Source organism: Chiroxiphia lanceolata, chromosome 11, assembly GCF_009829145.1.
Source record: "Chiroxiphia lanceolata isolate bChiLan1 chromosome 11, bChiLan1.pri, whole genome shotgun sequence".
NCBI classification, from domain to species: Eukaryota; Metazoa; Chordata; class Aves; order Passeriformes; family Pipridae; genus Chiroxiphia; species Chiroxiphia lanceolata.
The window spans coordinates 8,309,468-8,334,507 of NC_045647.1; the positions used below are offsets into that span (position 1 = coordinate 8,309,468).

Here is a 25,040-nt window from a genome sequence, read left to right on the forward strand (position 1 = left end):
ACCATGACTGTCTCTAGTGTGGCAATGCATTACTGTGACCTGCCAGTTCTCTGATATTTAATACTACTTATGTTTGATATTGAATTGAATTGATTTTGATTATTTATGTTTGATATTGAATTGATATTGAATTTAATACTTTTCATGTTTGATTACAGAAACATAGAGTATAGACTTCAAAGTTAAAGCCCTCCTTGCACTTGAGGTGCTGTGCCCAGCTCGTTACAAGAGATCCTGCATGCAGTGTGCTTCCTGTTGTGTAAGATTATGAAAATCACCTTTCTGCATTAAATTCCTCAGGCTTTTCTAAGTCATGAGTGACCATTTTGGATATTTCAGAGACAAGGGATTTTCTAAAGTTGCAATACGTACTCTAATAGGCTTCCTCGTATTCTAAGTACAAAACAAATCTAAAAAACACGAATGTGAAAATTCAGGTCCAATTTATCCCTCAGACTCTAGTGGTATCTTGTTTTTCTGAAGATGGGGTACAAATATATGAACTTTCTCTAAATCTAAAAATTTTTCATCAGATTCTGTTTGACTAGGCAAAGTTTGTCCTGCACAGCTTAAGTTCATGTCATTGTGCAAATATTTATATATTCTTAAGGTATAATCCTTCACAGCAGTCAAGTGGAATGGCTGCAGTTTTTGTAACAGGGAAAATACCTGCACAGGATAGGCTTTACATTTTGTGCTAAATATATTAAAATTCAAATGACATCTTATGGAAAAGAGACTGAAACCAAGACCCATTTATTAAACATCACATAAAAATTTTAGAGCTGCCAGAGCTAGATCCTGCTCCCTGTGGAGACAGACCACAGCAAAGGGTAGAAGTGAGAAAGAAGGTATTAGGAAAAAACCCTCAGCAACTTTCTTTTACAGTTCAAGAACTTGGTTATGATTTCTCCTCAGTGTCCAAGGATGGGGCTGCACTCCTTCAAACACTGCAGCTTCCAGCTGAAATAGCCTTTTACTGAGTTTCTAGATATGCCATTATCTATATCCTATTCTCATGCTACTCAGTGAATGATGCTACCAGATCAAACCACATGCTGCTTCGCTTCCAAGCAGAGAGGAGCTCCCTGTACCTTTTCATTCCAGAGACTGAGCGAGGAACGAGCAAGGACTGGAGAATCCTACCCCATCTTACAGCAAGCACAAAATACATCAGCTAAGACAAGCCTTTTTGCCTACTCCCTGCCTGAGTGGAATGCCAATGTAGATTAAAATTCTGCCTACACCTTACACTCATTCTCCTCTACCAAATATAAAATTCTCCTCTGCGAAAATAAAAGAAACATTTTTTCCCATCACTTCTTTAGGGAAGCAAACTGCACTGCATTTAAATGTTCCCATGTGGCCTAATGTTTGTGAGACTGGAATTTATCTGAATGTTTCTGTTGCCATTCTGCTGGCAATCAGTCCAGGCTTTCTGTCTTGCCAACTAAACGATCTTAATAGTACTATCTGTTTCTTGAGTAGCACCATTTTTCTCTGTAATGCTCTACTTGCTTCTCATGTTAATTTTGTTTTGCTTAGAAGTTTCTTGTGATAGCGATACAGTTTTGCTTTGTACTCTAATCTTTTTCACAAAAAAAAAAAAAGTATGAAAGGAAAACAACCATTTAAAGGCCTGTGAATTTCTCTGTTGAATTATTATGTTCCATCTAAGAAGATGAGCGACTTCATAATGAATCCAGTTGGGAGGCTTGTAAAGGACTGATTTGAAACCTCAAATATCTTGGTCTTCCCCTGGAATTTAGCTTTTGATTCATTCATGCAGCTTGTATTTTCACAAGTTTGGTCTCGGTCAGCTCTCTGAACACTTGCTAGGGAGCACAGAGAAGACAGTCACAGAGTACTGATGAAGGTGAAAGCAGAGTGGCAGCCAACAGTTAATTACTGTGAATCATCAATAAACCCAGATACCTTTAGATTCTCCCTCTGTCCAACCAGCAGTAGTGGCACTTTTACTGACACCCCAGTTTGAAATCCTTTCCTTTCCCCAAAGGAGTGATACAGGTGAGAATAAAGTGACAAGACTGTGCTGAGACTGTGACATCGAGTGCTGTGAATTTTTGTCAGTCTTTGCACAAGGCCATCCTTCTTCTGCTACTGCCTTCCTACTTGCTGACTACATTCCAAGATTAATCCAGGTGTGAGAGCCATAGGTTAACAGAGAAAACTGGTCATGGTCTTATGTTAGTCAGGGAACATCTATTCTAAACTCCATGGGTTTCTTATTGAAAGAACTGTAAGACAGGTCTAATGTGCTTTATTAATACTCTCAAATATAAACAAGAAGACATATTACCCAAACTATTGGTAATACTAAAATAATGTCAGCAAACAAAAAGCATATTGACATCGAGTAACTAGCCAACACATGACTATCAGACTGTAGCTAAGTTATCCAGTTAATGCTTACAGTAATAATTTTAACACACTTTGAACAGGAGTTGAGAAAACTGTTTGGCTACAGATGACAAATAAAGAGTTCTCCAAGTCATATTTGTGATTTATATTGGTTAAGAAATGGGACCAAACCCAAGTTTCTTAATGTCCAAAACACAATTCTGACACCTGGTGTGAAGTTTCCTCTTGCAGAATTCAGTTTATACTAAGTTTGAATTTGTACTGTGTATCTGTACTGCAGCAATTCCCTCGTGGAGGCTCCCTCTTCCCTCACAGCAGTGATAGAGATTATAGAGACAGCTCCCAGTTGGACAGTGCCTTATCTGGCATAGACAGCATGAGGTGGGACCAGGGAGAGACTGCTCTGTGCCCTCCTTCATCCCCACCAGCAGCCCCAGAGAGGCAACTGTCCTTGCAGCTGTTCAGAATGATCTTGAGGAACAGTAGTTTGATGATTCCCATTTACCAAAAGTACAGTAATAATATCAGTTCCTTATGACTTAAAAGGTCAGAATATGCTGTAATAAAAATTACTATGAGAGAGTATTTTAGCACTGTCTGAAACTTGTTCCTGTGTTTTCTAGCACCTTTTCTTTGCTGACTGCAGAGGTGCTCCCAGAGGTGCTCCCAGAGGCATGTGCATACACAGTTTATGAAACCTACAGTGACTTTCAAACCCCCTCATCCCCTCCTTTGCTAAAAGCAATCACCAGAGAAAGCAAACAAAAAAGGAATCTAAAAATATTGGGATGTCCCTTACTTACTCAAAATAGAGCATAAAGAGGAAAACATGAAATATGTAAGTTATCAGGAGTGTGGAAACTGTTCAGCTTTCTCAGTTTTTTGTGGTCTTGTCAAGTAAGATTGCAACTGCACCGAAGGAGCTGCTGGCACAGCTGTTTTCACCACTGAACATCTTTCACAAGCACCAAGAATTGTCAGAGGATGAGTTACGTGTTTGTCAATACTTTATCATACTCAAGGTAAATTTCCTTCAGGTAATTTATGGATTCAAAGGACAAGCTCTATGTTGGGGCAGCAGAATTTGATTAAAAACAGTAACTGATTTAAATCGGGTTTATGTGATTTAGAAAAAAGGTCCTTAAATGACGTTGTGTCACTGACATATGGAAATTTTATAAAAATCACTCACGGGAAGTGAATCCATAGCTATACTTAGTCCTTCAGTGTTAGTCCATCAACCAATTTAAAATATATTTGAGCAAACCTAGGAATGGCTTTGTTATTTCCAGTGAATGCTTACAAGAGAAATTTAGAGTATTTTTCTATGTAAAATGGAGCTCTAAATCAGCATCTTATGGAATCTTCAGGAGTAAAAGACAATTTTAAGCTTCTCAAAATGGAATCACTTCAAATAAGAAATTTTAAATTTTATGTAGGTTCTGTAAATCCCTAAGTGCCATATTGCTCACACAGAGCTTGTCTGTGAAGACTAGGCCCAGCTTGCAAAAGCCCAAAAGTTGTAACTGTGCTTACCTAGGCTGCTTTAAGGGCTGTGAGGATCCTCCAACTCTTCTGCCTTTTGTTTCTTCCTTCCTGGTAAACACAATACTTTATTAGTGATATACTCAGCAAATCTTGAAAACATTTTATAATTTCTTTTGACATGCCATGCCATACTGTGTGCCAAAACAACAGTCATTTTCCCTTGATTCTGCAAAAAAGCACTCCACTTTGATGTATGCCCTTGATAGCAGCACAATATGAATATTCTTTGCATTAACATTCCCATCTATTGTCTAACAACTTTTGTAGATAACATATGTGATGCTCAACCCTTGCTTTTATATTTAATTATTGTAATATGTGTTTTAGTTGCTGTGGTTCCTCACAAAACTGCCTAGCAGATTTTGAAGGTTGAGTTTTCTGTAGTACATGAAAGTTTCCTTGTGTTCTTTTTTGTGATAAAGATCCAATTCTTTTTATATCAAAATGATCTTGCTTAAGGTTTTTGTTGCTCCTTCAGTTAAACAGGCAACATATACCATCTTTTTTTTTTTTTCAAGAATTGCAGAAAGAATTAAAATAAAACCTGAAACAAAGTGAAAATCTTCACTGTTGTTTTCAGAAAGGGGTAACGAACAGTGATCAGAAGAGTGAGGCAAATACTGAAGTCTTTATGTACAAACCAGTTTGCTTTTCTGCCTTTTACACTGGTATTCTATGTATCATCCTCTAAAAGTCATTGAGGGTGTTCATCACATGGTATCCCTGGAAAAGGCCCTCTGTCAGCTCAGGTAAGCAGCATTCTGAGAACCCAGCATGCCCTCAGTATCTGTGCATCAGATACCTGGGAGTGTGTCCTTTCCCAGTACCTTATGATTGCAACATAAACAGTTATACCAATAGTAAGGTCATTTAATAATATAAACAAATGTTTATATTAAGGGCTTTCCCTTAAGCTGGTGCATCAGCACTGGTCTTTTTTTACCCCACTCCTAGATCATTCTTGCAATCTTGTCTTTTCACACAGCACATATTTTTACAGTAGCAAATTAATCTAGCCCAGATCTTTTGAGGAAGGAGTATGTGACATAACTGTGAGATAACTAAACAAATTTTTATGGCTGTAGGCCAGAGTTCTAAACAGGCAACTCTCATATTTCACAGAACAGGTCAGTTTTTTTCTGCTGGGTTACCTGCTTTACATAGAAATTCCACAATAAACATACAGAGGTGGTGGTAAAGAAAAGAGGCATAAAGCTCTTTCTTCCTTCATTTATGTTCCTTGGATGATTTTAAACACATCATCAATCCGTGTTTTTAGGCTAGAGGCATTGTGCAAACTGAAAATACTTGGGGTTAGAAGGGTCCTAAATGTTCTCAAGGCTGTATGAAATGAATTTTTAAGAAGAAAATTCTGTCTTCCTGAGTGGCACACAAACTGTTTTACTCAGTGCCAAAGTTGAGGAGGGTGCAAAATTTCATGAAGTTGAGTATCTTTAGAGATTTATTTGCTACATGTTCAGCATATTAACTCAAAATAGTGTATTTCAGGGCTTTTTAACATGAAGAAACATACTCCCAAGGTTTTATACTCTTTGTTTCTTGCAATTCTCAAATTTGACCTGGATTAGAAACTTAGTCAATAATATGAAATAATTAAGAATAGAATGGAAGAAGGTGAAGAAAGGTGAAAAAAACTTGAGTCTTGATATAGCTCTTACAATTATAACATTTAGTGTCCCTTGTGTGCACTGAGTATCTTCAGTTGCCAGAAATACTTGTGTAAAAAATACATTAAGGAGTTTCATTGCTCCTTAGTTTCAAACCACAAAACTGGCATATTTGAAAGAGAAATTTCCCAGTATCAGGAGACAAAGATTGGTCTTTGTTCATTCAAAGGTACACTGTTAACCATCTAAAGAATTTCCTAATTTATGTAGTCTGTACTGATTAACTTCATTCTTGACAGAGACAGCTGCTATTGCATGTGATGACAAATGAGACTCCCTGCTATGCTGCAAAGTTTTTTGACTAAATTGGCTGGTTTCCTACTAGTCTCAGTGGCCACAGAGAGCATGAAAAAAACATGAAAGAAAGACCCCTAAGGTGTTAGAAAAATATTAACGGTTTCCAATTTTTTTTCCTTCATATTTACTAGTCAGCTGAAGGATTGGGCTTACTTTATGGTGTTTTTTAGCTTTTTTGCTGTTCCTAAAATTTCAATTCAAGTTATCAAGCTGAGTTGATTTGAAAATTGGTGTTTATATTTTATTAATTGTATTGTGTGCTATGACATATGTCTACGAACCTGCATCAATTAACCAGTTCCTTTTTTCAAGATATGAGTGTTGTTTCAATTATCCTTTCGAAAGTTTATTTGTGACATGCTGTAATTATACCTTGCACATACATTTTGTAAAGTTTCCCATTGAACTGGGAAACTGTGCACTGTGTTCACAAAGCCCAGCTCGTTGTGTTTGCTGCATTAGGCGTGCTGTGAAAGCTTGTCCCTCGTGCTCCAAATGTAAATTGGACACAGATAATTGCACCTACTGCTGGTGAGCAGGTTCAGTGAGTGCCATTTCCACAGGGAAATGTGCCTACACTTCTCATGCTTAGATGTAGCTGTGAGTCCTCCTTCAGATATGCTTCATTATGGGCAGAGAGAGACTTCATGGCCAGTGCTTCTTATGGTAAACAAACCCATTTTGTGGTTTACTTGTTGATACAAACCTGGAAATATTTTCCTGTGTTGGATATCTAATGTTTCTCATTACTTTCTGTGCAAAGCCCACTTTCTAAAACACAAGTGCTGAAACTCTTAAACATACTCTTATGCTGTTCATAGACTCATTCACTCAGGAGGGAGGTATGACATGTAACTTAGAGAGAGGCTGCAGTTCTGTGGAGCAGCTGCAGTTGCTCAGGTAGCGAAGAGAAACGTTCAAAAAAAGGATGTGGGGCTCTCATTGAAAATACAGAACCATTTGTGGATGCCTTGGGGGTGCAGTCACGGGAAATGCAGAGGGTGTGAACTCAGCAGACATCTGGTGATGACAAGCCAGCAGAGAGGAATTAATGACTGGCTGCACAGAAGGGCTGCTTTGGTTCGATGCAGGATCGTTGTTACTCTGCCAAACCCACGAATGCTCTTCCTGGTTCTGAGAAAAGAGAGATGACTAAGAGCACGTTAGAAGAAAAGGCCAACTGGTCTTAAAGAAGTAGTTGGTGAGTTGGCCAGTGGATAATACATTGTGGCTTGAAGAAAATACTTAGTGAGAGGACACCTGAATCACAGTAACAAAGAAGCAGCCATGAGAGTGATACCATAGAAGTCCTTCAGGCCCAGACTCCCTAAAATAGCAGTAATCCAACACAATATAATCTCTGTATCCCACGTAAATAAAACCAACAAAAGATAGCTTTAGAATTGAATACTAAAGAAAGAAAACAGTGAAAATTTCTTCAGAAAGTCCTATGATGCTTCGTTGCTTTTCTCATGGGTTCCTTTTGTGAAGGTCTCTTCTCACAGAATCTTGAGGATTGTGAATATCATTTCACATAGAAAGAAGAAACAAACACACACTTTAAGTTGTAGAACCCAGAAACAGACCATGAGAAGAATCTCCTTGTTACAAGACAGAACTGCCAGCTTCTGATTCTCTAATACCATTTTTACTTCTTCAGAACCCCTATGTTCCTAATTCTTGGATACACAACAAATATTAAGGCAGAAAAATGTTTGAAAATACATGCTGTGTAACATCACAGCTCTGAGACTTGTAATTTAAGATAATTTAAGACAGTTTCATATTGGAAACCAGAGAATTCACTGAAAAATAAATACAATTCCAATCCATCAGAGAGGCAGATAGACTTCCATGTATCACTTTGCAGGTAAAACACCTTCTATGAGGACTTGACGTATTGAAACTCTGACATTGGCAAAGACAAGATATTAAGGACTTGTGCTCCTCCTGAGGATTAGAGGGAAGAAAAAATTTGTTACTACATAAGTATAAACCAGCTCAGTATAAAGGAACAAAGTGAAGTGCCCCATCAAACAAATAAGCAGCAGTGACCTAAAAGAATGTTTTCCTGGGATCTCTACCAGGCTTTTCTTCAAGAGATTTCATGCTCAGCTGAATGTTAGAAGCAGATTATCTAGAAACACATTTCACTTCTGCTTATGGATTGTATTTGTTTTTCTCTGTTAACAAGAGAATATTAAAGCTGTATTTTTGTAAGCCAAGGCTCTTGCTGTAGCAGTAGCCCACCTCTTCCCACGTTTCTTACAAATCTTAGCAGTTCAAAGTATTTATGTAACACATAATCTCTGGTTACAGACAGGGGTTGCAAAGTTAGAAGTGGAGAATTATGTCTAGAGCTATTCAAAGAGATTAGAATTTGCAGTTTGTTTTCAACACTGTTGAATAACAGTCAGGGTTCATGGTTTGTTGGTTTTTGTTTTTTTTTTTTTTTTCTTTGTTTGTTTTTTTTCTGGTTGGTTTTAAAACTTTCTGACATATTTAAGCAGATTTTCTGATGTGCTGCTTTACTGAAATCTCTACTTTTTCAGCATATACTCCAGTACAGTGTTTGTTTTCATGGAATCATGAGCATGGCCCTGGAATAACAAAATAGTCTTAAATTCTTATCTTTGCCTGCCAACCTCAAAAGAGGCAACGTTTTTGTATAGCAGTTTAAAATACTGAGTAAACAAGGGATAACACACATAAAAGGATACATGAGTGTATTTTCATCAGGGTGTGATGGGCACATCATCTCACACAGTATCTCTTGATTTGGAGAACCGTCTGTATAAAAGTCTGATGGTCTTTGCTTTTACAAGTGATATGGTTTCCTTAACAACTTATGGCAGTAAAGCATGTCAGGGAGGGAAAAGTATGATCCCTGCAGGGTGGGATGAGCTGAAAAGTCAAATAACTCAAAGAAAGCAAGGTGATGCAGATTAGGCTGTTGAAGCCAAGATACAGACTTTACTGTTTTCATGTTCCTTATGACAAATGGAGTCAGTTTTGGGAAACAGTCACTGGTAGTTGCCTGCTGTACTGTTATTTATTAACTCAGTTCAGTGAGTTCAATAAGACATCAGGAAAACTACCAAATCAGTGCAAGGTAATAAAACCAATGGGCAACTGTAGTGTCATTAAAACCACTAGGACTTCATGCTAGGACTTCAGGAACATAAAGAGAGCGAAAAATTATTACACCAAAATTAGCATTTGCAGTGACTTGGTAACTTGAGGTAAAGGTCTGTCTGCCATTCAGGGTGTAACTGCAGAAGATAATTGAGAAATAAGATGACCCTTTGATGGTAAAATACTTCACTAGCTACGGGAATTGTACACTCTGTGTTTGCTTCTGTAAACAAAATGAGTGCTCAGTATGTTTCTCAGGATGAAGTGGATGTAGGAAGAGCAGCCACTGCCGGATTCTCAGTTGCATAATCCTAGAAGACAGGTGTATGGACCGTAAAAGGGACATATCTGGGGGAGCTTTGCAGATAACAGTCTCAAGGGACCTGTCGCTGTGCAGTGTCACAAAGGGTTGACAAAATGTGTAACAGCAGGGAGAATTGATTCTGTCACTTCAGCATGGAGTGATTTTTAGGATTAGGCTGGGGACTTTGCTGTGGGAGTACAGATACCTAGGCATTACTCACAGCAGTGGCATCAAAAGGCAGTCTTGGCTCTCTGTTGGCATTAAGTAATAATGATACTTGATACCACATTCATGAGTTGATGACAACAATGTCTTCAATATGAGTGTACAGGGTAAGTTATGACACTTGCACTATTGGTCATTATTTGTGGCAGTGCTCATTCATACAGCAGTAAAAGTGCCTTGCATCACTTCTTAATGGTACCAGCTCCAGCAAATAAATCAAACCTGTCTTTCATACTAATTTTCTTTAGAATATAAAATAAAGTTCAAGGTTTGGGCTTGAGCCCAGCATCTGATTGCCTGAAGCATTGGAATAAAAGTAATGTTCAGCAACTTAATTCCTCTACAGTGGATATACATAAAAGTAGCTATTTAAGAGAGCTTTCCTGGGTACCAGGCTGAAAATGAACTCTCTACACACCAAAGGCCCATTAGAAACCTGGCTTTCTGCTGTAAGACCTTGTCTTCACTACAAAAGCTCAGTCCAACTTCGCAAAAGCAAGGTACTAACTAGATTTTTTTTCCTTTAGGAAAGTGGTGGACGGAGAAATACTCGAAGGCAGAAGCTGCTGATGGTGCTGGATGTGCCGCTCTGGAAGGAGCCGCTGCTTCAGAGCGCCCCGTGTGAGTCCGATCCTGAACTGAGGAGCTGGAACAGCCCTGTCTGTGCCGGGGAGATCAACAGGGTCATCAGCACCGCCCGCACCGCGGCACGGGGCGAGGGAGTCTCACGGAACCAAAAATTAAAGCCACGTCAGAGGAAAGTAAAACTATCGGGAATGTTACAACTCTCGCCTCCAGTGTGCTCCAAACCAGACACCTGGGCAGCAGCACAAGCACAGGACGCACATCGCGACATCACTTTCCCTATTTGCAATCCTGTGACCTCTTGCGATGCCAAGTGCACACAATCTGTGGAGGCTCAATTTGTGAGACTTCTCCCTGCCGACCCCGGCACAGCCCCAGGTGTGCTCCTCCTCCGCTCCCCAGCTGTACCTTGCCCGTGGAGGGAGGGCTGTCACCGGAGGGTCGGCCACCGTGGCCAAGCAGCCTCTCCTCCCACAGCGGGACACTCTCGACCGGGGCGGCTGAGGGCGGGCGGGACGAGGGAGCACCGCCCGCCCCGCGGTGCTATAGGCGGTGCCGCGCATGCGCGTCACTGCGGGAGCGTAAGTCTCCATTTTGCTCCTTTCCCCCTCCCCTTCCCTCCCATCTCTGCCGAGCTTCCCGGCGGCTGGAGCGGCCGCTGAGGAGAGCCGGGAGCGGAGCGCTGTGCCTGCGCTCCCTGTGCCCTCCGCGCCCGCCGCCCCGCGCCGGGTCCGGGGTCGCCTCGCTGCCCCTCCATCCTCCCCTCCCTCCCCTTTGGGTATTGAACCGCCCCACGGGAACGTTTCGCACTAATTAAAGTGTTTTATTTGGTGGCGCCGCGTGTCCGTCTCCTCTCGCTCGGTGTGCGGGCAGGGACCCTCGGGCTGGGCAGAAATACAGCAAGTCCAGAAATACAGTGTACTACAGCAAATCCCCCCCAGCAAAACCAAGGCAGTCATTGCAATGACCAGCCTGTGTCTGGATCGCAGAGACTCTAAGCAGTTGCTCATGTTTAATGTGTAAGGCACTAAGGCTTAAAATCGTTATTGGTGCTTTACGCGCTTTGTCCCAAGGGATGGATCAAGTGCTCTCAGACCAGTTCCTAAGGGATTTGAGCTGAACGTGGGTAGGCTGGGTGAGAACGCCATGCAGGGCAGAGGTAGCTGTGTTTTTCCAAGGATACCACGTGTTCAAGGAACAGATTCATATCGCAGATCTTTCATAAGTCACTTAAGAAATTAGTAAATTCCAGAACTAAAGAGCGAAAAACCACATGCCCTCTCCTCCCCCCCCCCCCAAAAAAAAAATACTCCACTTATTCTTGGTTCTAGGCTGAAACCAAAAATGGGAGCTTAGCGATGCTCAGGTGAAAGTTGCCTTTGAGACAGGAAACACAGCTTAGGCTCAAATTATTTTTGTGCGCTTTAATGTCATTAAAAATCGTTCATGATTTGACACTTAAAACCAGGAATATGCAAAGTTCAGTTCGAAGAATATGTGCACACAATATGTCAATTTTAAGCAGTTTGCAGCTTTTTGAGTATTTAGTTTTCAAATGTTGGATGTTGATGATTCAAGTAAGACATTCCAGAGCGTGTGCTAAGATCTTAATTTTAAATTGAATCACTGAAATGTCTAATGGAAAAGTGGTGCTAAATGTTTTTCCTTTTTCCTCAGGACAAGATGTCTCTTATCTCCAATAAATAGCAGGCCCCCCGATTTCATAACCTGCTTTTACATTTCCCTTCAAATGCATTTTTAGACATTCTGAGTAGTTTTAAATCTTTGAATGACAGCAGAGTACAATTCCTGTCTTTAAAAATTACATTCTCTGTGTGGAAAAGAAATTCTAGTGCTTTTTTCCTGTGTGTTAGGCATACAGTGCTGGTAAAATCTGAGTTTAGTTTGCGTGCCAGTGCCACCACTTACTATAAAACCTTTAGTTGTATTTCTTTCAGCTTGTTTATTTTTTTCCCCTTGTGAGACATTTGATCAGTGACATTGCTGGTTTCATTCAATGCGAGCTGTTACATTTCCAAGTGTAGCACTTCTGATGCAAGTTCTAATTCAATCTCTTCAAAATATTCTGTTTATAATAATGCTAATTTAATGGTATTATAGCATTGAGAAAACTTAGAAGAATTAAGGCACTATGTGGAAGCTGTGGAGCCTGCTTGTTTTCATTCATTTATTTATTAAAATTTTTTTATTTGAGTCAATTTTTCAGGTTTTTTTTTTCCAATTTCTTATAATTTGTTACCTTTGTTATGGTTTATGTCTCAGTCTGAGTGCAATGAGAAGAGTGTGTTACAGAAAGCCTGTAGTAATAGTCAAATATTTTAGTTTGACAGCCTTTGAATTGTACGTTTGCATTTTCCATTGGGTTTGCTAGTGACTTAGTTAATATTTTTACATGTTGGGAAAACTGGAGGATATAGAGATGCTATGGAAAACAATGGCTTGGGTCAACTCATGTAACTTAATGTTGAGCATGAGATTATCCACTTGTCATGCATATTACAACTGTGTATGTACTTTATAGGATTTACCTTTTTGTAGTTTCAATGTATAATCCTCTCATATTCATTTTGTTGTCTGTCACATGAATCCTTTTGTGAATTTGCAGTAAATTGAATGATTCAGTTTTATACGTGTCAGTCATTCTTTCTTCTCCAGTATCTGCAGCTTCATTTATGTCAATTACGTTTATTTATATTATTTCATGTATTTATAAATTTGTCTATTTCTGCAAGAGTTAAAAATACTGTCACTTTCCAACTGTGTCATCTGATTTGTGTATAGAATGTCATTACTGTGTGTATAAACAGCTTCAGACAAATTGGTCATGTTTACTACGGAGGCCCAAATGTTGATATATTAAGCCTGCAAGAAAACTGTTGTTGACTTCTATAGCTCAGATTCTAACATGAGACTGATTGCAAAATGCAAATTGATTATTTCCAAATATTTTGTTGCTGTGCAGGCAACGTTTTATTTTGTGCATTAAGATTAATTAGTTCTAAGTGAAACTTCAGTTGGGCAGTATAATCCATATTTTCTCCTTTTTAAAATAATACCTTAAATGTCTTGTTTGCCTTCCTGTGGCTTCTTCACTTACATTTAAATTATTCTTGCAGGGCTACATGTTTTTGTTGCTTTGCTATTTCCGTAAGCTCTAGGGGAAAATGGACGCTTTAAAGAAGGTCTTAATAAATTATGTTCATTCTTCTTGTCTTTCTCTACTATACCAGTAATTTATCAAATAAAACTGTTAGATATGTTTGGCACGATGTGTTCTTTGTGCATCCTTGTAGTTTATAACTCATGTTTTCCAAGTGCAGAGTTAAAATGTGTATGTAATTGGATTTTTTTGTTTGCTTGTTCTGGTTTTCTTTTGATTTTTTTTTTAATTTATTTTTTTTTAAGGCCTAAAACCTAACCAAATCTGGTTTTGTTTTATTTGGTGCTAAAATGTGTGCTGAGTTCTTTTGGGTGCTTGAGTTTATATGAAGGAAATACGATTATCCCTAAAGCTACAGGGTAATTCTGAGTATCCATCGTGAATACCCAGTGTCAGAATTGAAAGCCTTTCACTTTGGAGTGTTTGTAAGTGTTTGTTGTGAAGTAGTTACCTCTTCATGTAATAACGAGCACACATACAAAGGATAAAATTGGATTGCATGAGAAGCAGCTTCATAATCAGCATTTAGAAAGCTTTACTAGTGCAAATGAAACCTGGGTTAGTTGAACATGATTCATGTGCTTTCTTTGGTTGTATCTTTAATCTGGATCTAGTCCTTTTTGTGACTAACCCCTCCCTTTCTGTGTTGATTCAGTCTTAGTGGTGACTGTGCAAGTAAATGTTGCTCGTTCTCTCAGAAGCCGATCAGTGACTCAGCTGTTAAGAGTTTCTGCAGAAGCCCTTAATTAAGACTAATTCCTCCTCCCCTTCCTTAAATGTCAAGGCAGTATGTTAACTGTATTCCTACAAGGAACAGATTGGAGAGTTGTTACAAAGAGCTCTCCTCTCCTGGTGCTTAGACTGTGAGGGGAATGCCATCCCATAAAAGGACCCTAAATGGAGGTTGCAGAGACTGTGGTCCCTCAGGGAGATGTGTCAGAGAGGGAGGCTGAGGTTACCTGCAGAGAGAGCAGGTGTTCAGAAAGGTTCCTGCAGATGGTTGTGGTAACAGTGTAGAAAAGACTGAGTTTGAGTGCCTTGGACTTCATTATTTTGAAAAATACAACTCCATCCTCAGAAGTTGAAACCATTAACATAAGAAGTCCTTGAGCTACACAGCACAATGTATTAATGGTCTATTTTCTATTTTACTTGTTTCCCCTGTTTTCAGGCGAAGTACAGGAGATAAATATTGCAAACTTCATGCTTGTTTTCATGGATACTCAGCTTTAATTATGTTCATCTATTGCTATAATGTTGATATTCCATCATGAGTGCATATCATTGTGCTGAATTTCAAGGATCTGGGCAGTAATCAGGTGATTTGTTGGCTGCATTTCAATGGAATTGCTATTTATACTCAGCCAGAGATTTTGCTTCGATTGGCAAAAGGAACATTAAGGAATCATCCTTAATTCTTTGGTTAAACTTTAGGCTAAGGTGGTGTTGAAAAGAGCTTGACAAGCATAGCAATTCAAATAAAGGGAAACCAGTGTTCTGGAGGCACATCTTGCAGCGATCTAATTATAATTGTGGACAGTGTATTACTGACATTTATAAGGAAGAGCTTTGTTGACCAGACTCCTTTTTACTGCAAGTGATTAGAAATTTCTTTTTCCTCCTGTTTCAGTTCTTATACGTAGAGTGGTGTCACAGACTAAGCAGAGTTCAAAAAAAAAGCAAGTTTTAATAAAGAATAGGCAAACCAGCTAATACTATTTGCAAACTCAGTTTTCCTTTGTTAATACTTTATGCTTGTTAAAATCAGCTGCTGATACTGGACCTTTCCACTCTTATTTGCTTTTCCAGATCTTGGATTCCTTCAGCTTGCTCCTGCCAGTTGCTCTGTTTAAGTTTCCAGTTTCAACTTCCCTGGAGCAGAAGACAGGCAAGGTAGTGTTCCATTGTACCTTTCAAGTGACATGTTTTCCTTGCAAATATTTGTAATGAAGACCAAGGTGTACAGAATGAATATTTAAAAATACTCCAGGTAAAAGTAGATTAGAGCACTGACTCCTGTGAAAAAAGGGACGAGCTTGGGAGTACAAGTAGCTGTGTAAATAGTGGTGTATGTTTGCTGGCCCTGGTGCCACTCTTCAGGCAGCAGTCCCTGGATTACAGTTTATTCTTGCTTTATACATAACCCAGCACAGAAAAGGTGGCTGTGTTGTAGAGATTCAGAATACTGAGTTGTCTTTACCTAAGTGAAAGCTTTTGAGCAGTAATGCCTTTGGTAGTATTGTCTTCTCCAGAGGAGTAACAGTTTCCTTCATTCTTACTGAAACTGCTCAGAAAACCACAATCCTGTCACATTAAAAAAAGAACCCAAAGTGTAGGATTCACTTAGAATAATTATCAACATGCAACTCCATAGCAGAATTAAACATTGGTATTTGCTGAAAATCAAATAGATTATGGTGGCCATAAGCCCCTGGTAATTATTGCTTTTTGTGTCTTCTTAGAAGGAACTTGGAAAGGTCAGGCATATTCTAATGGTCAACAGTCAATAGATGGGCAAAATGTAGGACTTTGGGCAGATCTGCCATAGCAGATGGCTAATATGTGGGTTTCCTATGTTAAAAACCCAGGTATGCTGTAAACTGTATTTCCTTTGGGAAGAAAGGGTTATATTCCTTTGTGCCATGAGAAACAAGAGTATCCCTGGATAGTCGAGAGGTTTGGGTCGTGCGAAATCTACTTCTTCAAAAACAAATGCAAATTCTCAAACATGTAAAATGACAGTAGATTTTTTCAAATTTATGAAGTGCTTCTAAAGGCCTGCTCTGTTTAGAAGTGGTGTGGCTATTCTTGCAGTAAACTTGAAAAATTGTAAACGGGTCTTGGCAAAAGAGCTGGTTTTAACCTTTGAGACAACACTAAAGAAAACGATCTAATTGTGATGTAAATAAACCTTTCTATTTTATTGAGAATGTGTGCTTTTCCTCTCATTGATTTGCTCTGCAATATTGAATATTCCCAGTGTAACTCATCAGATTTGCATTGTAATGCAACCAAAATCAGCTGCATTTGTCAGCTTCACATCTCTAGATACTCCAAAGTACAGATCTTCTGTATTGGCACTGCAGTGCTGCCTGTTACTCCATCAAAATAGTGCTGTGGCTTATTGCATGAATAGTCAAAAACATTTCTATTAATTCTTCTGAACATAAATGTTTTTTAGCATTAGCATTTGCAGAGATTTAGCAAGGTGTTAAGTTCCTAAAAATCTGATAGGTCTGGTAGGTATTGGCCTTGGCAGGTGTTTTGTTGTTTAGAAGTCATTACACACTGACTTTCTGGAGTAGTTTTTATATGTCATTTAATTTGTTTCCAGAATTATTTCTGAAATGTTAAAGAATAAGGCTTTAAATTGGCATAGGAGTCATGTTATTGTCCCAGTCAGGGTTATTATGCAAATACTGAAAATTAAGTAGTTTCTAAACTGTTTTACTGGATTTGTGCACAAGTTTTAACTGGGAAATAAGAGATAATGAAGGACTGTTAGAAAGCACTAGGTAACATAAAAGGCTGAAATTTGCATTCAGCTTGTGTCTGGCATCAGTGTTCTGTTAGTAAAAATATAGTGATTCCCTGAATGGATAGGAAGTATTTCATAGTGGCTTTGGATTTGTAAATAGATTTTAAATGGCATTAATGTGTTATTATTTTTCTAAATGATCACTAAAATGAAGTGGTGCTGGATTTTGTTGTTTTCTTTTGTCAGTATTTTGCTTGTTTTGATGCTTTACCTGACTTACTACCTTCTTGATATTCCCCTTCCAAAAAAAAAAAAAAATCATTAGTTTTATATACTTTGTCCATGACCTTTTTGGCATTTCAATGAATCAAAACCAGTAGCTTCATTACAGGCTTATTTAATATACAGTAGCAGATCAACCAAGCTGACAGTCTTTAGATCCCTCTGTGAAAGGACTTTGAAATTACACTTGCAGAGAAGTCTGTGTCTCCTTTTTATTTCTTGTGCTGGGACATCTCCTAATTGATTTCAGGCTTTCAGACTCTTCTTAGTGCGTGTTTTGTTATTAAATATTTAAGAATTATATGGTTGTGATGAATCCTATTTCAGAATAGCAGAAATTTGTTCATTGCAGAAAGTTTTCAGTTGGAATTTGGCTTTAAAACATTCAATATCAGAAGGAGCTGGGGGAAGGACAGAAGGGAGCTTGCTTAAACTGAGCTTTATGAGTCTCTTCAGTCTTATTTTTGATGAGGCAGATGTTTTGCTGAAGAAAATGTGTAGTCTTGTCTAAAACATGGTTAGGTTGACATATTTGTGAAAAAAAACCCAAAATGCAGATGAGCCCATTTCAAATGAGGAGCTAATAATCTATCTAGTATTTCAATAGAAAATTTTATGGCCCTGGACTTCAGCCTCCATTGTCCTGCAGGCCTTTATAGAAGTTGTATTTAAACTGCAGTGGTGTTATTGTTTGGTGAACAATTGTGCCTCTTTGTGTGTTCCTGTAAACTATTATCAACTAATACCTTTGGCTCAGTTATCATTACAGACTGGTGTCATTTGCTTATTAAAAACTGCAAATATTATTATTTCTATAATAGCTATAAAGAAATATTAATATTATTTAGATAAGGAGTTATTATAAATTCATTTATTGTAAGTTGTCCTGCTAAGTGCTGAATTAGAAGAGTATTCTCGGCAGTGGGACTGTGGCAATTAAGCAGTTCAGTGTGGGTAGTAAATAGTTGTGGGGAATAGTTACTTGTCTGCAATGTTGTAACAAAAATCAGGATCTTCGTTTTTTTTTTTTTTTCAGTTGTTATCTAAGAGGATACAAGTGGTTGCATAATTAGATCAGGAAAGAGTTAGTGGTGGTTGGATGTTTAAGCAACACAGTGCAAAGAATCTTAGGATACAATTTGAGGTACTTGAAGGCTGGACAAAGCAGTGCATTTTGGTATAGATACTTTTTATAGGAGTAGTCAAATAAATGAAAATTACTTGCTTAGGAAATAAGTTTTTTCAAAGTTTTTTTTTGCCTAAAGATGTAGACAATTGTTTTAAAATTAGGAAAGAAAATATGGAAGTAGAAAGAATGTTTGTTCTGTGTTTGACAGTTGTTTTTTCCTTTATTTTTTAGTGTAATGTTAGTTTTTGATCATGTGTGTGAACATTCTTTGTATATTGAAACGATGAATACGAAGGCAGCATTAGAAAAGATATAATAATTCTACATGATTTATGGAGTGTTTTGTGTTTATTATAAGACCCACATCGTAACTAGTTCTGTGTTGTGTGTTGGGACTGAGTGATGCAATTACCCATAATATTTGCCAGTGTTGTAAGCAAACACCTCTTGTCCCAGGTGTGACTCACTGCCAAGGGCCAGGGCCTGTGGGACTGTGCATGCAAGGTCAGGATGCTCTGCACTGACAGACTGTACCCAGTGATCAGCTCCCTTCTCAACCTTCCCGATAAGCTGAATAAATTAAACTCCTTAATAGGAAAAGATGAGGATACCAGATAGCTGTGGCTTGTTGACAAGCTCTAAAATTCTCTGTGAGCAGAGGAGAGAGAAAAAGTCCATCGAAGTATGGCAGAAGAGGGATGTGACTGTTGCCGTGATCTAAAAGGGCTGGCTGGCCTACAACGAGTTCAGGGAATGAATCACAGGGATGAAGGAATGCTGCTCTGGAAAACTGCCTTGTCCAGGATCCCACCTCAGCTTGTGCTGGCTTTTGGCAACGTGGAGGTTGCACATTCTGAATCTAAACAGGGCTTTCAGCTCCCCTTGCTAATTCTTCCCATTTCACGAGGCATAAGTAATACAGCCACTGGCATTGACCTGGTTTGGAGCTTGCATAAATTATAAGGCTTCTTTCTTTGTTTTTCCAAATGTTGCAAGCAGTGGTCAGCTTTGGTGGCTGATAAATGGTTTGTAACTCCTGTTGTAGCATCTGCCCTTCCAGCGAGGAAGGTGCTGCCAGCTGGTTTCAATGAGGGCTCGTTTGTGAATATTTTGGAGTACTTCTGTTCCTTGTAACTAGGGAGTTTTTACTAGTCAGCACTGCTTGTCATGTTATTTATGCTGCAGATCATGATATTTTTTACTTGTTATGTCTGAAAGATCTTACATAATCAATGTATCTGAGAATCTTTAAGCAGCCTACTCTATGCTGGGTGATCAAGGATGCAACTACAGGTCACTCCTACAAAACCTGATTTTTAAAATGTTTGTGTAAATTACTTTTTTTCTTTCAGATGTCAGCTCTTCAACTTAACTGAGACAGCAGCTGCATAACTGGCAGAAAGGGCTTTTCTCCTAGAGCTGAATTGTGCAGCTTAGCAGGATATTGAGGGAGTAGAATTTCAGAGGAATCTTTCCTGAACCTGAGACTCTTAGGGTTATTTCAAAAAATATTTAAAGATGGTTTTATTTTGGTAAAATGTTGTCTTTTTTTCCCCTTAAGTATAGTTTTGTCATCTTTGTTGCTACATGGAACCTGAGACAGACTAACATTGTGCAAATCTGATTAAAATTATCTGTGCTGTTTCAAAGGTCAGGTGCACTCAGTGAGTTTGCTTTCAAATTATTTTGTTTATTCTGTGTACGTATGCATCTTGAGCTCTATAAAGGTCAGGAGAGGAGATTAATTTTCGAATTTAAAGAAGTTAGGTTTTTACTGCAGGTAGCCCTGGTTAGTGTCATTTGAACTAATCAAAATTATTTTCCTGTGTTGTTTTCTTTTTGCTGTCAGTTTTATTTATCCAGTGAAACTTGTTTGTAATTATGAGGTCCATTTGAAAATAAGGCAGTATTAGTAATGTTTTTAATTTTTTTCATATTTTGTATGATCTGAAAAATTTAAGTAGTGTTTGCCCAAATTAAATAGTATTCTTATTTGGGTTTTGTTTTCTTGGCATCTTTAATTCATCTGGTAGACTAACTATTTTCTTAACTAGAATAATATGTTTAAAGGGTACACAGTATGTAATTGTCTGTGGCCACAAGTGGTGTAATAAAATAGCCGTGGTGGTGCATTTCCTTTCAAATTCATAACAATCCTGCTTATTAATGTTCAGGTTGACTAAAATAAACACAAAAGAATTCAAGTGTGTGTCCTGAAGCATAACTAATTGCAGTTTTCAGTCAGAGAACCAGTGACAATTAGTAAGGAAGCGGGATTCTATTAAATACAAAAGAAACTGCATTGTAAGGAGCCTAATTTTTCTCCTGAAAAGGCTGTTATATAAACCCCCCATACGTTCCAGTTCTGCCTCTAGAATGGGTGAAATATTTCTGTTGAGTTATTTAATGAGAACTTGTAGCAAAACAATAATAATGATGATTTTTCACTAAAACATGACTGTCATTTATTTTCAAAGTTTACATTCACTTGGAAGGTCTTGAGCTGTTTAACCAAATCAGGTTTTTATGTCAAAAGCATTCTGACATTTTCTCTTCTGACTACAGGAGATGAAATCTGCATGAGGCAGAACGTGCTGATTGAATGAACGTAGTACTGAAGCTTAACAAAACTGTGTTTTAGTGCACATTTTACTGAAAGGATGGACATATTTTGGAGTTATATGAAAGGTTAGAAAATTGCTCTGAGTCTCTTTTTATGTGTAAAAGAATGTAAATCTCATCAAGACAGTTGTGGTGCTTTCAGTGGTAGGTAATAGATGCCTTTCTAAGTAGAACACTCACCTTCCTTGCCAAAGATTGATCCGGGGTATATTTAATCTGTAGTTGCTTCGGTTTGTGTGGACATAACCAAGCTTGGATATGAGTAGCAACAGATTGGTCACACAGATTTCTTTTTAGTTTAAGAAATTGCTTTAGTGAATTGGGTATTTGGCCAGGCTGGTTGACTCTAATTTCATAAGGCAAACAGGTGACTGCTGGGTGTGCACTTTGAGGGACAGGGAAGGATGGGGAGGCTTAGGCTGGGCGCATTTCCTTGTGGGAGTTTTGCCAAGATGCTGCTACTGCTCTGAGGCTGGTTTTTTTCTTGTCTGCTTCTTCCTAATTAGTGTAATTTGTAAGCTTCCCTCCACTAATTCATTATTGTTTGTAGCAGGCACTGTCATTTCTCTTTACCTAAGTGTTTTCAATGAGAAATATTTCTCTGTCAGCTTTTCGTGAGTTTTGCTGTTGGAATCCTAGTCCATTAAATAGCTTTAGAGTTTATACCTGTTGTGAGACATATCCTTCCTAGTGCTGCAACTGAAGCAGTAGCTGTTAGGCCTTGACAGTGTGATTTCAGAAAAATAAAAAGCTTTTTGAAATTTGGAAACTTTAGGATATTTGAAGTACAACTTAGAGTATGTTTGATAACATAAATCATATAGAATTATTGTATGTGCTTGACTTACTTCGAAAAATTTCTGTTAAGTAATGTTTTATCCTGGTTTTAATTTTTCCAGGTGTCAGGAAAAAAAATTGCCTTCTAATATTGTGATATTAACACTTTTTATGTCGTATTAATTCTGATGTGTGGCTTGTTTTCAGAAGATTTGGTTAGCTGGGATAAAATCTCAATATAACTTATGCTACAATGGCACATTTCTGAGCAGTGAGTTTGAGAATCAGAATTAAAAACCAAGTATCAGTATCTAAATTCAGGGGAATAGAGAAGAATAGACAGGGAGAAAAGGTAGAGTGTGAAAATGTTGTTCTTCAGAGGAAGATTAATAACACTTTTGAGAGTGATATAACACCTGATGTTGCATATAATAAATAAATACTTTGGATGCTTCTTAAAGCTTTTAAAATTAGTTTTTTAAAATTAGTCTTCCAGAATTGGGCTGTAATATGGAACCAAATTCATATTATTATTCAAGGCTTTACACAAAATAAAACATTGATACCAGTGAAGATCTTTGATACATGAAAGCAAGTCTCTTAAAGTGTGGGGTTGGTAGTGCATTCGAAGGTATTATCTACTAAGCATCCTGTGAGATACACTGGGAATCCTAGAAATAGGAATAATTTGTCTTTGAAGTTTTTGTTATTATTTGATACTGAGACCAGAGCAATGGCTTTGGTGTGGCAATGTGTGGGGATGGTTGTGTTTATGCTGCAGTGGGCACTGTGTAATTATGTACTTTGTTGCATTTGCACATTTATTGTATTGCCATTAGGAAGCTTATAATGGGTATTTCTTTTGCAGTGTAAGAGTTAATTCCTAGATAGAATCCTCTAATGGTTTCAATTTGGGGTAATTTTATCTGAAAAGAAAATAATTTTAATATATTGTATTTAATCTGTGTGTTGACGTGGTGGATTATCTCAGCCTCTAAGGTCACATGGGTTCCCTTGGGTGCTTCTAATTCCTGCTGTGTGTGTAATGCAGGTGTGCTGGGACACTTACTTTCAGCTTCTCATGGATGTGGACTGCAAGCAGTGAAAACTAAATAGGAGCACAACTGATGTTTTCTGAAATATAGAGGATACCAGAGCCTCGCTGTTCGTGCATGTCGTGTGTGCACCTGTGGGGTGAAACAGTGGCTGGGACTGTCTGCTCACAACAGCACTGCTGCTTCTGTGCCTCTGAGTTCTTGAAGCTGGAAGGTTGTGGCTGTATTCTTCCTTCTTTGCTTCAGAGATGTTCCATCATAAACATACATAATGTATGTGAAATGTGGAAATAAAGGATGCTGAGGATGAGCATTATTCATTCTGTCCATATGTATTATGTGTTTATGTTGTTATCCATTTAGGGTTCTATGCTCATAATTGACTGAATTGGTTATGCATTTTTGAGTTCCACTTTGTTTTGGAGAATGCAGACTAGGTCTTGAGGAAGTTTGGAGAAAAAACTGGAGAATACAAAGAATTAAGTATTGTCAGTGTTGATGAAAAACATAAATCAGAGAAAAATTGATAACATTGTTTAAATAGCTTCTCGTAAGTGCGTAAGATTCTCATTAGTACAGCATCAGAAGATGAATGAATATTAATGAATGAGATCAAAGACATTTAGAAATCAAAGCAAGTAAACAAGTATTTTTAAGAATTATATAAGTTTTTAACTGCATAAAAATATATATCTTCTTAACTGAACAGCTTCGTGAGAAGGTTTTCTTGAAAATATTTTTCCTGAAAATTTTTATGTTGAACTAGAAAGGCAAGTATGTAACATAAACCAGAAAAATGTATACATCAAAACCTGAAATATATAAAATGTCTTGCATGTGCTGTATCAAAGTATCTAAATTCAACTGTGGAGTCAAATAGGCTGGAATTTGCGCTTGGCTGGAGTCCATGATTTGAGCTTGACTCAGACTGTCAACACAAATTGCTAAGTATTGAGAAGGAAATTACTTCTGGATGTCTCACACTCTTGCTGTTCGCTTTTACATTTCTAGTACTTTTGGACAAAAGTTACCTGTGCTGAAACATACATACATATATATATATATGTATAGTGTAATTCTGTTATAAAAATAGGTGTGCATGTCATTTCATACTGATTTTGATCATCAAATGTCAGAATAAGACCAGAACTATTTTCATCTCAATATCTGCTTTTCCAAATCTTATCTAGCAGTATGATCTGCAGAACACAGTTATTTAATCTTTGGACTGTACATGCCAGTAGTGTTGCATGGGGTATTTTGTCATCACAATATAGTGCTAGTGAATCTTCCAAGATTTAGAGAAATGATTGGAATAATTTCTTAAATATTACTTTTCATTTATCTTTATATGTTTACTAACATTCATTTAATAACTCTTTTATTCAACTAAAAATAAACTTTTTTTTGGTATGAGATGATTTAAACAAAATAATAGGTCTAGGCATGAGTTCAGGTATCTTTCAGTTTTCTTTCTGCAATTAAAATAAAATTGCATATCTGTATAATATTTCTTCTTTAAAATTCTCTGAGGATTTTAATGCATTTAATCCACAAAGGTCATAGTGGAAATATCACTGCAAAGGCACAGATTCCCTGGTGCAAAAGGGAGAGTGTTCTGACCATAAAGTACCCAGTTGCTCTGGGCAATAGTTACATTATTTGACAGTTGGTGATTCCCACGAACTTTAGTGGCAAAGTCGGGCTGGCGAGAGGATTCCTCAAATACCGGCAAAGAAACAGTTTCATTTTGAACCCGGGTATAAAGCTAATGGTATCTAACAGCTTTTAGTGTCACTGAATCAAATGCTCAAGTGGAAAGAACGGCTGACATCCTGTTTTAAAGTGTCCGTATGTTTGACCCAGTTTTGCGCCGGCGGTGCCATCACCATCGGATCTCGCCACTCGGAGCTCTCGGAGCCTGACAGGCGGAACAAGTTGCTTCAGCTCCCGCAGCTCATCTGTCACACGGAGCAGCTTGCAGGTTTCTATCAGCTGGATGAAATGTGGAGCGAGTCCTCCTCCCTGCTCTCTGCGATCGGCATCGTCAGCAACCCGCTCACACCCCCGGGAACGGAGCGAAACCAAGAGTTAGAAAGAGAGAGAATAGAAAAAAATATGGCTAGAGATGCCTTTAATAATTAAAAGGTTTGTGGTTCAAAAATAAGAAAAAAAATATATCCGGGAACTAGATGGAAAGTGAATTTCCAAAGAAGGATGGCAATTACCTTATCTGAAGTGAAAGATTAATATTTAAGATCCGATACTAAGTTTTATAATCCAGTAGGGCAGCAAAAGGCATCTCTGTTTGCATCACGAGCACTTGCTTAGCATTTAAAATGTTCAGACTTT

General features: G+C 38.0%; 1 protein-coding gene and 1 long non-coding RNA gene across 4 annotated transcripts in view; one reads left to right on the forward strand and one right to left on the reverse strand.

The window, feature by feature from the left end:
* The window catches only part of LOC116792451, a 47,994-nt gene extending 37,341 nt beyond the window's left edge, over positions 1 to 10,653 (reverse strand). Inside the window, exons 1-2 of the long non-coding RNA XR_004359130.1 lie at positions 9,971 to 10,653; positions 3,919 to 3,978 (exon numbers count right to left, since the gene is read on the reverse strand). This is a non-coding gene — a long non-coding RNA (uncharacterized LOC116792451). The remainder of the gene's footprint in view (positions 1 to 3,918; positions 3,979 to 9,970) is intronic.
* Positions 10,654 to 10,665: 12 nt separating this feature from the next.
* Positions 10,666 to 25,040, forward strand: part of FHIT (fragile histidine triad diadenosine triphosphatase) — a 551,107-nt gene continuing 536,732 nt past the window's right edge. The window contains exons 1-2 of one of the 3 annotated variants that reach the window (XM_032699375.1): positions 10,666 to 10,745; positions 15,155 to 15,238. In XM_032699375.1, the coding sequence (XP_032555266.1) occupies positions 10,726 to 10,745; positions 15,155 to 15,238 (104 nt within the window). In that variant the 5' untranslated portion in view covers positions 10,666 to 10,725. Of the gene's footprint in view, positions 10,746 to 14,561; positions 14,665 to 15,154; positions 15,239 to 25,040 lie in introns of those variants that run through there. The other 2 variants (XM_032699377.1, XM_032699376.1) reach the window with 2 other exon arrangements.